At 36.2% G+C, this 15,774-nt stretch overlaps 1 protein-coding gene across 6 annotated transcripts in view; it reads left to right on the forward strand.

The window, feature by feature from the left end:
• The first annotated feature begins 1,225 nt into the window (after window positions 1-1,225).
• PALLD (palladin, cytoskeletal associated protein) overlaps window positions 1,226-15,774 on the forward strand; it is a 190,328-nt gene continuing 175,779 nt past the window's right edge. For 2 of the 6 annotated variants that reach the window (XM_082281939.1, XM_082281940.1), the window contains exon 1: window positions 4,709-5,286. In XM_082281939.1, coding sequence (XP_082138065.1) covers window positions 4,808-5,286 — 479 coding nt within the window. In that variant the 5' untranslated portion in view covers window positions 4,709-4,807. Of the gene's footprint in view, window positions 1,344-4,239; window positions 5,287-15,774 lie in introns of those variants that run through there. The other 4 variants (XM_082281936.1, XM_082281941.1, XM_082281938.1 and 1 more) reach the window with 4 other exon arrangements.

Raw genomic sequence — 15,774 nt, forward strand, 5'->3', positions numbered from 1 at the left:
ATGTGTGGTACTAGCACTTGTTAGTACATAAAGATGGTCTGGGTCCTGTAGGGAGCTCTGAGTGCAATTCCGTCACAACGATGCATCTACTGCACTTGCATTGTTGCCAAGGAACAAATTTTAGTGCAAGGCAGTATCTAGAGGACCTTGAGCTAAGAACAAGTGCCAGTCTACAAAATGATTTCAAATCTGAGAACATATGTAATGGATGCTGGCAGAAGGGACGGAGGTCTGTAATATCTCTTTGCAGCTATAATTTCTTCTATCCCCTCTGCAGCGTGTGACTCCCAGGAGGTTGCAATCTGGCAGAAACCACGTTACCCACACATGGCTTTTATTTCTGGAAACTGTGTGATAAAGTCTGTAGATTAAACCAACAGTCTTCATGTTTACTTCTTCCTTTCACTGAGTTTTAACAGAAATTATGTGCCTGAAAAGGTGCTTTTGGACAGATTTTTTTTTTCCCTGTGACTAGATTCTCACAGGTGTTTTAATGAGGTGAAAGTACTTCCTTAGCAGAGACAGTAAGGGAGAGTTGATTGTGTTACACATTATGCTCTACAACTCTACAGAAACCAAAAATGTGTTTTGATTGTTTCAGTATTAATACATGTGTAGGGTTGTGGGGTATTTTTAAAGTATACACGTTTTCCAGGGACTTTTTACGTCTTTTCTGAGGGAGATATTTCTTTTCTGATTATAGTATTATTTCACTTGAGATGTGAAAATTCACATCTCAAGTTATTTTTACAGTGTAGTATATGGTTACAGATTAATAACTATCAATTATTACAAAAATTACTATTTCTACTCATAACTCCAAAAATGTTAAGGGTCTTTTCCAAACTAAATGATTCTAATTTTTTCTTTCCTACAAGATTTTAAGGTACCAAAGGAAGGTATTAATTTTAAACTATTCTTAGTAGAAAAAGGCAATTATTTTATTTATTATTGTGAAAATAATGTTGTTTAAAAAAATTAAAAATCTATTACCATAAAAAGATGCAGAAAGGGAATGGCTAAGTTCTCTGAATTTCTGAGTAGTAAGTGCACAGGACTTTGTGCCACTTCCAGGCCTAACGTTGCTTCTGCTGGAATTCCAGATAGTGGCAGTCTGCTGAAACATGAGTTCAGTTACCAAATATAGATGAGTGGGGTACGAATTACATAGTCACAGAGGACAGATGTAGCACACAGGCCACAGTCTTCTCGATGCTTACTAAGGACCAAGCAAGCTTTAGTGAAGAGCTGGAGCAACTTTAAGCCTACTTACATAGAGAAGGAGAAAAACAACTTTACCTACTATTAATTATACTTGAACTCTTCATACTGGCCTGCTCATTGTAAGATCTGTTTTATATTTCTGCTAAACATTAATTGTTGTATTTGCGGAGTAATTTTGCAGGATTTCAAAATTCAGAGAAAAACTATGTGCCTTTTGTGTTTTAAAAAATCTTACTAGGTACATTTCATCCTTCATGATTCTTTTGAACTGATAGGCTTTGGATCATGTTAAGTAATAATTTCTTACTTGGCAGGTTCTGCAAATTCAGGATGTTCATATTTTTCTCGAAATGTGTCCTTTAATTTTCTATGTTTTTCCACATTTTACTATATATCTCTTCAAAACTTTAATTTGATTAGTTACTCTATTTTTTCCTGAAATTATTGTAATCCAGTACATTTCAAATTTAATATTTACCATATGATTCTTTAGAGCATCTATATTGGGTTTTGAATAAGTATTTAAACTGCATGATATAAAAATGTGGTTTTACTCGGGAGTAGTTTTTAGATATATATAGGACCCCATAAATAGTCTGTATGTAATAATGTTGAAAGTACAGGTAAACACTGATTTGCATGCAACATTGTATTTTATGTTTGTGTCTTTAAATGATACAGTATATGCCTTTGCAGGTTACCTAATGAGTAATGATGATGAAAACTGTTATAAATACATTGTAGTCTAACTTGGAGAAGCTAGAAATAGCATTCAAAATTTCTAATTATGATCTTATAAGCTACTTGATAGGGTTAGTGATACTTCACCTCCAGTTCCCTGTGGTTACAAGTTTCACTAAAAGAATAGTGGGTTTATATATTACAGTATGGCTGAAAAAAAAGCCTTTTTCCTGGAAGCTTCCATTCAGCTCTCTAAAGCTAGACATATGAATTCATTTTCAGGCACCAGACCCTCCTGCCCAAGAGGGCTTATCAGCATTAGAAATTGCCAGTAAACCACCATGGTTTAAACCCATCAACTTTATCTAAATATCCAGGTATAGATTGATTCATCTAAACTTAGACACCAGGCTTTGAAAATTACAATATATGTAGCCATTATATTTTTCTAATGACAAAGCTGAGTATTGGGAAGAAATATGTTAATTCATAATACATTAATTTCAATCATCATGTTAGGTGGCAAACAAGTAAAATTGTCGTGCTACCCATGAAACAGCCCATTGAACCATTAGAGCAGCTTGGTGTTGGAAGTCAGGGAAGTTTATCTGAGTATGTAATGTGTCACTTTGAGATGTGAACAAGCTAGGAACCAGTGTGTATAAGATTTAAATAAAGATATCATTTGAGGTACAGATATTTACAAGTTGTCTAAATAGCACCTCTGTTCATTTGAATACAACATTTTAAAAAATAACTAAGATTAAGGAGAAAGAAACTCTGCAGGTTTAACCCTTGTTTCCCTGGCATTCATCCAGTTTATGCCTTAACAGCTGAGCCTCTAGACCAGCTGTTTGCTGGGCTTCTCAGATTCTTTAAAGCTGCTATGTGGTAGTCAGTTATACTGTATATACTTTTTTAGATTTTGTTGACAAGAGATTGGCATGGTTACTAAATTTGTTGCCCTGTAAACACAGATAACAGGAAAGGAAGATGTAATCCCGGCCAATAATGAATTTATCACTTTATTCTATAAAAACATATATCAAATCCTAAACACTTTGGGTTTCTTGTACTTCTCTTTTATGCATTGAGTTGTAATCTGTTGGCAAGACAAACAGGCATATCAAGAGATGCATATGCTAAGCCAAGAATTCCAATAATCTATCAGTCATTTAATGACTACATGCTGGGTAAGCCCTGGTTTAGTGACTAAAGGTAATTGGAGCCTGCACAAGCTGATGTAAAATACATCCGAGTGCATCGCATGACTGTCAAGCCATTTCTCCACTATCAGTAGAGAATTAAGGAAAAAAAAATTTAAATCTTACGTAAAATTGTTCTTATCATTAGAAGAAGAGAATTTTCTAGGGTAATTAAAACCACTGATGTTCAACTTAAATAAATGCTTTGCAGAAACAATAATTATGTTTCAGATCAATCAGCCACAATCTAGTGACCAGCTAGACAAATACATTTCAATAAGGAGATTTTCAGGCCAGTCCTTCCCTTGAGGAAAGTGTGGTTTCCCTGATGTCTTGTTTCTTGCTGACTTAAAAGAGAATGCTCATCCTAATTCTGAAGTCATGTTGATAAACTGGAGAGGTATAGATGCTTCTCTGCTTTGTGAAACTGGTGCAAAATATGCATTATACACTTCCATTGTGCAGGATGATAGATAGGTTGTGAAATATATTTTTTCAGTGTTTTAACATATGATAGCTTCATATTTCATTTTTCAGTGTTGAGGAAAGTGCTAGTAAACTGGTAACAAGTTAAAAGTGTTAGCACAATAAGTAAAATAATATTAAACACATTATCAACATTAAACAGAAAGGATAACTTGGAATTTCTAATTCAAATATCCTTGTGTATATCTTCATAATGGTTTCAACTTGAACACTTCTCTCAGAATTTGATGGTTTAGTGTCTGGAAGGCAATTTTATGGGAAAGAGAATAGTAAATATATGCCCGAAATATTCATAAGGCTAAAACCAGAAAAAAATGAAGTGTAACAGAATTGATGTAAAATAACAAATCAGATGTATAATAGCAGCATACATACATATTGATCCTGTAGAATCGAGATTGTGCTAGGCAATATACAGACAAAGGATGTCTTCATGCTTCTGAGGGAAGATTCAGGAGAAAAATTACTCCTAAGTGCTCTCATTTCCACCTAGACAATTGCAGTCCTGGCCCATTCTAGTAGAAACCAAGGTTTATGGTATTTCACACACCATTAGGTTCTGCTTATCATCCAGCTTTGTGTCTAGCTTATGGGAACTAGGATATAACTTTTTTCATTAAGAAATTGTTCTTGTGTCTTTCAGGATGCAAGACAGAAGCTGTGGCCAGGCATTGCCTCTTTCTTTAATGCTGAAGGAGGCTTACTCTCCAGAGAGAGACACCAGTAAGGGATATCCTGAAAATATGTCAGAAGCTTCATCTTATCATGACTTTTTCTGTGATTCCCTGTCGGACACACAGAATGGTGAATTTTCAAATGAACTTTCTGCCTTCCTTACCCAGGAGGAGATAAGTAAGAGCCTTGACATAGCTCGAGAAGCCATTGCCAATTCCATGGAGGAAGATGAGAACACAGCACCGGACTTAACTCATTATCTCAACACCTCTCTTTCTAGCCCTTCAGATAACCCTTCTTTCACGGACACCAACCTGCATGAACAAGATGCTTTACAGAGGCCTCAAGCAAGCAGTTGGACTTCACCTGCTGCAAGTCATGTTCTCCCAAGGAATCAGAAAGAGCAATCCACTGCACCTCAAACAGAAGATAGTTTTGTCACAGTTTCTAGGAGAGAAACAAGCACCTCACCTTTTCTGCCTGCTAGTCCCAGCTTCGTCAGAAGCCTGAAATATTCAGAGAAAGGTGGTCCGTGTATGCCTAAGACAAGCCCAAACTCTGAATCAACATCCCAAGGAGAAGCTCCTTTCAGGAACAAGCTGTGTGACAAAGCTGCCACATTCATTGAGGAGTTATCATCTATATTTAGGCAGGCAGCAAAGACAAGAGGCCGTAGTCCTGATGGGGACTCTTCTTCTCCAGACAGTGGATACCTGTCTCCTAATAAGAAACAACCAGCTTTAAGTACCTTGGTAAACCAGGAGTTTGACAAACCACATCAAGAGACTGAGCCTGACGAAAAGTTACCTGGAATTCATCTGAATGGAGAACACTATTCTGGAAGGGGGAGCATCATGGAGAGCAAAATGGTCCTGTGCCGTCCCTTCATCAACATGGAAGAGCATGAATTTTCACCACCTCAATTCACTCAGAAACTGCGGAGCCAGGAAGTTGCTGAAGGAAACAAAGTATTGCTGGAGTGCAGAGTTGCTGGCAACCCAGTCCCTGATGTCAGGTAAGTGCTAAGTCACCAGATATCAGCAGCTGATTGTGGAAGATACCTAAGGACAGGTATCACAGTGACCTGCTCAGAGGCAGTCACATAAGAGCAGTCAGTCATGCAGTTTTACAAAGCACAAAGAATAACACATTCTAATGTCTTTATTTCACTAGAATGTTTCATTCTTATTTGCCAGGGAAATTAAATTTTGCTTGATTTAAGAGCCACATGGCAAAGTAACAGAATCAGCTCTAGCAACATTCTGTGTGATTGTTACTTCATTAACCTAGGTAAAAGAAGTCACAGGTAAACTTGCCCATGAAGAGCATATCTCAAGAAGATGGTGCAGATTTTACAGCTGATTAATTAGAATGTCTCCAAGATCCATGTAAACTGTTTTTCTGAATCTTAACTTGTGCAGAATCATAAAATAAGAAGGCAGATCTTAATGACTAAAATGAGTGATGAGAAACACTGCTGACATAATAGTAGGTTATTGTAAAATCAAGTATACTTTTAAGTAATCACATCAGTATAAATTAATTTGTAACTTTTGTCTTATTTCCCTTTTGACACCCATAACTGTGCTATGTTAGCACTTTGTAGATACAGCCATTGCTGAATTGTGGCAAATATGGTTCATGCTAACTTCTCAGGCTCTTGCAAGACTCCCTGACAGTCAAATTAATACCCTTTTGTAGTCCATTCCCGAATTGGTTTTATTTAATAATTATTAATAATTCTCCATCTGGAAACTTAAAGAGGACTATTAGTTACTAATAAAAATTGCTTTTTCAAAGTTTCCACTAAAAACAAATTTCCCCCTTAGTCTCTATTTCATTATGGATCTTCAAGAGAGGGAAAATACGGCAGCTATACCTCAAAAACTACTCATTTTGGAAGTCGCTGCACTTCAGCCGACTTGGCTGAAGAGGTCACTCACACACAGCACGGGCGGCACAGAGCCTTCAAGCGAGCGTTGCTGCGGAGCCAAGAGCACAAAACGTAAGGGTCACTCAGTGGTTAAGAGACAGCAAACACCTGAGTGATGTTTGGGTGAGACTCCAAAGTCTTTGAATCTTGGGGAAAGGAGAGGGTTCTTTCCTTTAAAAGATGAGAAAACATGCAGAAAAATCTGTAGTGGATTTTTATCTGTAATACCATTACTGGGAATTTCTAAACAGTTTCATAGTATTATCTAGGCACATCACTGTCCTTTCTGGATATGAAAAGGAGTTTTATGGTGTATGCTATATATATATCCAGTAAATAGTTAATTTGCTGCAATGGAAAAAGACAAGCCTGTTTAAAACCACCCACATATTGCAGAGCAAGTGAAGAATGTCTGTGCTACTTTCAGAAATATTTTCTGTAAATGGGAGTTTTACATGGTTTAAAAATAAAACAAAACACCAATGATACAATAATAGTTGACCATTCTCTTGTATTTTGGTTATGAAAATAATCCAGTTTTCTAAATCATTTTACTTAGGCAATTGTTTCATTCAGCTGGATTTCTGGTTTGTAATATATATGGAAAACAATCTTCAGACCATAACCATATGAATTCAAAATATTTTCTGTTTTCTGAAGAAACTGGCTGGGGAAAAAAAAAAACGTGTAAAAGATATTAAACTTTTTGTGAAGATTTCGGAATAGGTAGAAAGTAGAAATGGATAATAGGAACATATTATATTGTATTGTATTGTATTGCCCAAAGAAAGGCTATGGAACAAGCGGAACAGTTATCTGGTCTGAGAGGTGTAAGAGCGAGCCATTTGGCACATGCAAAACCTGGTGAACAGGAGGTGCAGACAAGGGCATGAGCCAGGGCTGCCATAGTCTGTACATTTGCATATAGCAATAAAATCTGAAGAGACCAAGCTTCAGCTCTTCTGATTTTTCCCAGAAAACCCAGTTTCAATAACACAGGCACTGCAAAGACTGTTTTTGAAACTCTGTGTGATATACATGATAAAAGTAGAAAGCAACTGGGATTTTTGTGGGTTTTTTTGGTTTGGTGGGGTGGTTTTTTTCTTGTCTCAGCTGAGAAAAAAAAAACTGGAAGCCATATTTCCTAAAGTCATAAGGAAGTAACAGTAGTTTAATGGTGACAAGAAACTCAGTAAGTTCTTATTTCGCCCAGCACTCAAAAAGTTGTCCAGAATAACAATGAATACAGTTGGTATTTAGGCAGCATCAAGCACTGGCAGCCATGAGATCATCCAATTGACACCATAGCAAAAGGCCTTCAAAAGAATCTACATAGGCATTTCTGATCTTTTAGCATGTTACTGCTTTTGTATGCCTCACATTTTATCCTGGATTCAAGTAATCTTTCTAACTGGCTTTCTTCCCTTTTCATAGCTTTTCTTCCCTTTTTCGTACCTAAAGTTTGAAAGTCCTCAGCCTATACAAAGTCGAGCTAGAATCCTTCTTTATCCTGCTACATTTCTTATGAGGATAAATATAACAATGTTGCAGAATCTTAGTATAATTAAAGAAACCATCAAATGTAGTGTAAGGACAAGATGTGGATTTGGAGGTTGTTTGACTACAAAAGCCTCTTAAATTTTAAGTTCTTTAGATGTTCGTAGCCGTACACAGTTGAAAGTAAAACAGTAACTGTTATGGTTTGAGTGATGAAACTTGACCAAAGTAGCTTTGTACTACAAGTAGAAAATAAGTAAACTTTGACAGAAAAACTTACAACTAGAATCTTAGTGTTGAAATCCAAAAGAAAATAATCAGTTATGTTTCAAGAATCATTACTGGGTTTTTTCAAAGTTCAATGTCTAACTTACTAGTTCTACCAGCAGAAAATTAGATTTCTTACAATGAATATTTTGTTACTGGTCAGAAGAATTCTTACATTTCTGAGCAACCCAGATTCCAGCCTAAGATCTAGGAAGGCACAGAGTGATTTGAAAACTTCTAGGGTATCTGCCATCTAAAGAAGGCCTAAAACATGTACAATATAAGTTGAAACAGAGATTTTCCATGTTACAGTCAAAACCATTTTATCAGTCAGTAGCTCTCCTTCAAAGTATATCAGCAATGCAGTGTTTAAAATACTTGTATTAGCCTTGAGCTAGCTAAAGCAGATCCCAGCTGGGGGTGACTTAGACCTCTTCAGCCCCACCACCTGAATATTTAATGGCTTCTGAGGTCTGCCAGGAGCTGTAAGCCGTGATTAAAGTATTTTCTGAGGTCTGCCCCAAGCTGTAAGCTATGATTAAAGTATTTACATATATTCACCCAGCTTCTGTAGCACAAGAGGTATTGAAATTTTTTTTTCCTTTTCCCACAGCAAATTGACACCAAAAAATCCAAATCGAAATTAAAAATAAGGCACTTTACATATACTACATGACAAGAATGGGGTTTTATTGCTCTAAAGAAACTATTTTCTCTCATTATAATCCTTTTCTTCTCATTAGTGCTGCTTGTCTAGATTTCACTGTAACAAATACCCAAAATCCCCACCTAGAAACATTACTTGCATGTAACGCAGAACTGTTCTTAGAAAATACAGAAACAAATGCAAAGTACAATACTTAAATCATAATCAAACCAAACTACGTTGACTTCTACAGCTTCAAAATCTTACCCAGTTTTACAGCCTTTAAAGGCTTTGAAGACCAAAAACATGCAATGAACTATGCCACCACCATAGTCTTCCCATCAGGCACAGTTGCAAAGCGAATTAAACATCAGATTGTTACGCTTAACACAAATCTACACAGCTGCATAAAAACCCAGGTGTACACGACAACAGTCATTAAACTACCTACACAGCAGTTGGTAGTTTTAAGTCTTGGAAATGTAAGAGGTGTCACAGATGTAGTTTCTGCCTCTTTGCTGGACTTGATTTGAGGTAGGAGATTTGTGGTTTAGAGATAGCATTTAGTTTTGTTTCTTGAAGTCTCTTACGAGGTAAATTTTGTAGTTGTAGTGAAACACCAGTGCCTTAGTGGGAGATAGAGATGTTCTACTGAATCTATAATGGTGAGGCTTTAATACTACTTATTTTTATCAAATATGAATAGTTATTTACATATGTGTGGTAATGGGACATACTTGACCATTCTAGGTGTCCTTAGTTAAAAAAAAAAACTGTTTCATGAGGCTGCTCCTTGCTTTCTTGTATAAACTCTTTAACAGTCATCTTCAAAATTGTTGTGTTACTTTTTTATTTGTAGAATCTTAACTATTTAAGTTAGATTTTAGAACCAGGTGGTGCAGGTCCTGCTTTTCAAATATTTTCATAAGCTTATATAAATACTTCAAGATGGAAACTTTAGTGAAGATATTTTATGATGAACTTGTTTAAAGTATTTGCTAATTCCATGCTTGTTTGCTTGCCCAAGACCAAAATTTGCTTCTGAACAATGAGAAGTTTAATGTGTCTTAACAACAGAGTTTAGTAGACTACAGGTATTATGTTAGCTAGAGTGATTGCAGAAATAATTCGTAAAAGATAAAAAAGATTAGGATGTATTCTGCCTGGGAGGAGAGGTCTCTTGTGACTTGAAAATCAGTAACAGCCACCTATTATTCTTATACAATAAAAAATCAAGTCTTGTCTTGAGCTTTGAGGTGATTCTGACCTGATTTCCAAAATGCAATACTTTGTAGTAAGAATTGACCTAAAATACTTCCACAACTTATGCAATTCTTTCTGTTCCATAATTTCAGTGTTGTTATAACTGTTTATTAATATTTAGAGCAGTGCAACAAGAAATAGTGGTTTTCCTATAATGCAACCTTTTGTAAATAATAACTGTTTCCAGATTATCTTGCATTTATTTCCTAAGCGTGATAATTTATGAAGTCAGTTACCAAATTGCTCACAAATATAAACATTTTTCTTATATTCTCCCCATAGTTTAGCTGGTTTTCTCTATTAAAATATTTTCCCAATAAACATACTTTTATACAGAAATCTCCCATAGTCCTCTCTTAATCTTTTCAGAGTAGAATCCTGCTTATCTGTTTTCTTATTAGCCTTTTGCAAACAGTGGGTGCTTGTTAAGAATGGAAGAATATTGTTGTACATAAGGAGTTCCTTGGATCAAAAACGTTCTGTTTGTAGATCTGGATGTTTTTCTGTATATGGAGGGAGCATTGATAATCATCTGAAAGTGTCAACAGCACGCTTATTGCTGAGATTAAATACAAAAATGTTGTTAGCCATTTTAATCTGGCAGTACACTCATTTAAGAAATCTGCTCAGTAGTAATACGTTGTTATTTAGTATTTTATCTGCACTCAAATGAAGATAAAATATATATAGATATGAAAATTGTTTGTGAGCATCCTCAATATTTTTCTGCCACAATAATATTTTTTCTTTGTCTTTATCAGTAATGTCTTCTTTACTTATGTTGGGCTTTTTTCTTCATTTACAAGTCAAAATAATAGCTATTTGCAGTTGATTTCATTATTCTTTTAGCCCTTTTTCCCTTCTCATTTATTTCCTTTTATACTCTTTGTTTATTGGACCATACCATGCCATTCTTGGGTCTTTTGTTCATTTGCTTTTGCTGATTTTCAGGTAAGGCTTGCCCATCTCCAGGCATCCCTGCAGTTTCAGCTTTCTTTCAGAGCAGATCTGGAATGTAGTGTTGAAAGACACCTCAGTGGCTTGTGAAACTGCTCCTTAATTCTTGTTGTCTTAGAACAGTGCTCTAGACTAGTGGGCTTTGTTGGGGAATCAAGGGGTTATACTCCAGCACAAATGGTAAAGCTATTGCAGTGGCTGCCTGTAGGGATTTGTGGCCTGCAGGTATTAGCGAGCATCTTTCGAGTATTTCCTTTTCCATTCTCCATTCATTTTGTGGCAGTAAGAGTCCACACCCTCAGGATTTTCTGCATATTGGGAAAACACATTGTGGAGTTAAGGCCTCTGTAGGTCATGTACCCACCTGCTTTAAAAAACAGTGTGGCCTACCTAAGCAATGCTAGTAGTGTGTTGGTTTTCTTAACTTGTAAGTAATAGTTCTTTTGCCTTAGACCCACTTGGAAAAAAGATTTATCATTGTGTTCCTTACGAACAGCTTTTAGGAGACTCTTGTAATACCTGATTGTCTGGTTGCAGAGAGGGGGCAGAGCTTAGTGCCGTGTGGGTGTGGCCAGCTTGTTACTTTGTAGGAATGACTGGTTACCACCTTGCTCGATCTGTTCATGGGGGCGTGGTACCTAACCGAGTGTATATACCCATATGCGCTGCCGGTGAAGATGTTTTTCAAAGTAGGGAGAGGGATTAGGATTCTTTTGTTGGTGTACCGCATGATATTGGTTTATGACACGGTAACATCAAGGGCAGTGAGGGTCATTAGGGATGTGTATTCAGTGTCGTTCAACTGTCCTGGCCTTGGCTGATACCTCTGGGTGTTGATTAATAATCATACCCAGCCTGTAGGAGGAACAGAGGGGGAGGATTTTTCCCAGTCTTCCACTCCCTTCTCTTCCTTCAGGTCTGCTATACCAGCTTTTGAGAATTTTGGATTCTCTTCAGCTGTTAAGAAAAGCATCTTTCACTAAATTATTATCTCAACCTGTAGCCTCTGCTTTTGTCCCTTCCTCACCAGAAGGGGCAGGGGAAAGGGGAGTGGCTTAGTTGGAGTTATTTCCTCCTGGAGTTAAACCACAATAATGATAACCAAATGTTTCGCTTGGATGGGTGGGTTTTTTTCCTTGCTTGCCTGTCTAACACCATAGAGTACAGTATTTAAAATAGATACCTGGAAAGTGCAGCTCTTTCCTATGTGAAATGATCTTTACAACGTTTGGATTGTGATGACAGGATAATTTATATAGGTCTTATAAAATAAACAAATTGCTAGAAAACAGAGCAATCCACTGATGTTACAAAATGAATATTCAAAGATCTAACAGAATATGTGGATGTGGTTGGGAAGGTGGCCTGTGGGGACACAAACTCTTTACTTTTTGGGCTCTGTAGAAGTCCCAAGGAGGATCTGTGGATTCTGGACACTGGGGTTATTCTTATGTTTCATTTCTTTATTGTCTCTCTAGAATAGTTTAGACTACATGATGTATGCATTTCCTCGTCTTTGTTTTACAGGCTCGGTGCATCACCAAGCTCTTTCTTTAGACCTGTAATTTTTCATGAATGTGGAAATAGCTCTTGTAAATTTGGGAGTTTGAAAGTTTCATATTTTTGTTTTGGTTTTTGTGTGTGGTTTTTTTTCATCCTGGGAATTGGAAGAATAAAGCCTGTTAGGTGCATGAAGATGGGTGCTGTAAGAGGCAGTTGTAAAAACAAAGGGATACTTACTGGAACTAGAATTAAGAAGAGAATTCCAGCTCAGGTACTTGATTTTTCTCTGTGAATACCAGTGTCTCTGGTTTGTTTTTTCTGATTGCATTACTGAAAGTTTAAAAATATCTCAGTTCACTTCTTTAGTCTTTTATTCTTCTTTTTCTGCCTCTCAGGAAAAGAAAGCAGATCTAAAGTTCCTTGCTAATGCTCCCAAAATAAATAACGTATGGACTAGTATTTATAAAAAGACCCAAAGATTAGATGAAAATGTTATCAAAATACTTGATGGCTAACATGAAAAGCTTAAAAGTAAATTAATAAAAATTATGCTGCTATGCACATAATGGAAAAAACATAAAGGACTTTTGCCTTGTATTTACACAGGAATTGAATGAGACTTGGATGAACTTTAAAATAATGTGGCACCACATGTCTTCAGAAAGCTCTTTCACTACACGAGCTTTGTCCATGTTAAACATTTTTAGTTTAAAAACAAAGTTTAATTGAAGTAGTTTTAAAATACAGATTTCCCACAAAAGTGGTGTTGAAACAGTGCCAGAGGCAGAATTCCAAGAGGCTGCTTTTACTTCATGTTTCAGAATTTATTTGTATAAATCTTATAGGCTGTCTCTGGGCCTTTCCAGTATTGTGCAAAGCATCAACAGCCGAGAAGTCTGACAGCGAGGAAATACATCAGCAATCTGCTTGTCATGGACTAATTGAAAGTGATCTGTAAAAATTAAAACTAATGTAGAGGCTAAGTAGAACAGAGGTGGGAAAGAACCTACATGATTTAGGACTATTTTACTTGTACAGTAAGAGTAGTGAGGCTTTTCACAGAGCAAAGTGTTTGGAGTCAGTAATTCTGGCGTCATTATTTATCAGTGTTCAACAGGTATGAAGTGCTATTCCAAATCCCGTTTAAAATATCATGCTTAATACACTTTGACATGTTTGCTCATTTGCCTAAAGGCAATATCACAGCTTGGATTGTTTTAAGCTTCTTAAGGGCAATTATAGCAGTTTATTAATGTTACTTAAACAGGACATATCTTTTTAAAACACAATACACTGCTTTATGAATATAAATTAAGTAAATACAATTATAACTTTGAAACTTGATGCTTTAAAAATTCTTTCTAATAAAAAACTGTCATGTCTGAAATATGCTTTGTAAATGCATTCTTGGCAATGTGAAAGCTACCTTTGAAGATATGCATAATGAAATCGAACAAATAGGACTTCTCTGCAAACATTCCTAGCTGATGGCTGAAAATGTTAAACTTCAGTTTGGGCTGTTCGGGCTGGCAGGGCTTTGAGGGAGGTAGGAAAGGCAATGGACTAGAAGCTTATAATAGACCAAACATAGAAGAAACATTGTTAAACAGCAGTGAATAATGAGCTTGTTTTATTGGTTCTGAGACCATCTGGAAAGTGTTTTTTCTAACAAGTGTTACAGTTTGATAGGGCCCTTTAAGTGGACTGGAACCATGGTTCATTTACTGGTACATGGACTTGTCCTTCCAGCCCAGGCAATGGTAAAGAGGAAAATAAACAAGTAAGTCATAGAATCATGGAATATCCTGAGTTGGAAGGGACCCACAAGGACAGTCCAAGTTCAAGTCCTCTCAGAGTATCCATATTCCCTTTCCTGAGCACAAAGATAAAAAAGAAAGCAGGAAAGTTAAGGCGTTAGCTTTGGAGGTTTTTATGTCTTGTACAGTTTTGCTCACATTTTGAGGTGTGTGGTGGAGGAAGAGCATCAATTAGGTTTTATGTTGCCATGAGTTTTCGCATTCCACATGCTTTAGAAAAAAATTGAATTAAAAGATAATTTGGGGTTTTTATACTTTGGGATATTTTAAAACAATCTAGTTATGTAGTGAGGAGATAGAATTTCCTTTAAGATGGAAGAATGAACAAAATTTGGAAGCTTAGCTTTGTACAGAGTAAGTCTTTACTAAGGTATTGTCCCTTTAGAGATTTAGGTGTTTCTTAGCTTTTGTCCTCAAGAAAAATTTTCACATGTACTAATTTAAGAAATTTACTTAATTACTATTTCTATTTTGTGCCCCTGTAAGTTGCCTTATCTGAAGTGACTCACAAAAGGGGAACTGATCAGTAGGAATAGGGAAGAATTGCAAACAACTGAAATGGTGAGGGAATTGTTTAAGTATTGAAAACTTGAATCAATATCCATATGATATCTTTCTATAAATCAGGAAATTAGCATACTTCTTAAATAAGTAGGTAATATGGGTAGAAAAGAGGTGCTATTTTATTAAATAAATCAAGAGGAATAATTCAGCAAGATAATTTCACCTGTATTTACAAAGGTACATTCAAGTTCCAGAAGGTGGAAATGCCTGTACAAAAGTATCTTATCTGACGTACTGAATTACTAGATGTTCAAAGTGTTTATTATTGACCTGTCTCCAAGAACCTTATTGCCTGAAAGTAGTATGCTACCAGTTGGTGTGATACTACTCAGTATAAATGGGTACACAGCTTAAGATAGGGCGTAGTGTGAACTTGAATAGGTCTGACTTCCTGTGGGAAAGGGAAATAAGTTAAAATGCCTGGGGGTTGGAGGTAATTAGCAGGTAGAATAACTCCTAAAATACTGGCGTTCTTTTTTTCCAGCTACCTGCAGGTCAAAACAGAGAATAGGAGGTTTAGGATTAGATTCAGGATAGATTTTAGGAGACTAAAATTTTTATGCAACAAATCTGTTAAGAAGACATATCTTATACTTCTTTTACTCTAATGCTAACATGCTGCTTCAAATCAAAGTGATTCATTGTTTCATCTTATTAATATTACGTACTTGCAATTCATGCATACATTGAGATGATAAAAAAAGTTTAGACTTTGCAGTTATGGAGTGCCTTTCATGTGAGCATTTTAGTGCTTTATAAACAGTTTGTTTAATGTGAACAGCTTTTGTTTATGTTCTCTTATTTGATAAGGTTGTGCTTTTCAGGTGGCCAAGGGAGAAAGATTGGACAAACAGAATCCATCTCTCATTTACAGTACAGCTGACAGGCACCTATTGCTCACTATGAACTCTTTTAATATCTCAGAGAATGTGAGCACATTGCTCTTAGAGCAAGTTATTCAATCTAGACTACTGGCTCCCCATTTTAAAGTGAGAGTAAGAGAATTGACACTAATCTTTGTGAAAACCAAATTCAATTCTGTTTTTCGGGCAAGGC

The sequence above is a fragment of the Coloeus monedula genome (assembly GCF_965178545.1).
Source record: "Coloeus monedula genome assembly, chromosome: 5".
In the NCBI taxonomy this organism is placed as follows: Eukaryota; Metazoa; Chordata; class Aves; order Passeriformes; family Corvidae; genus Coloeus; species Coloeus monedula.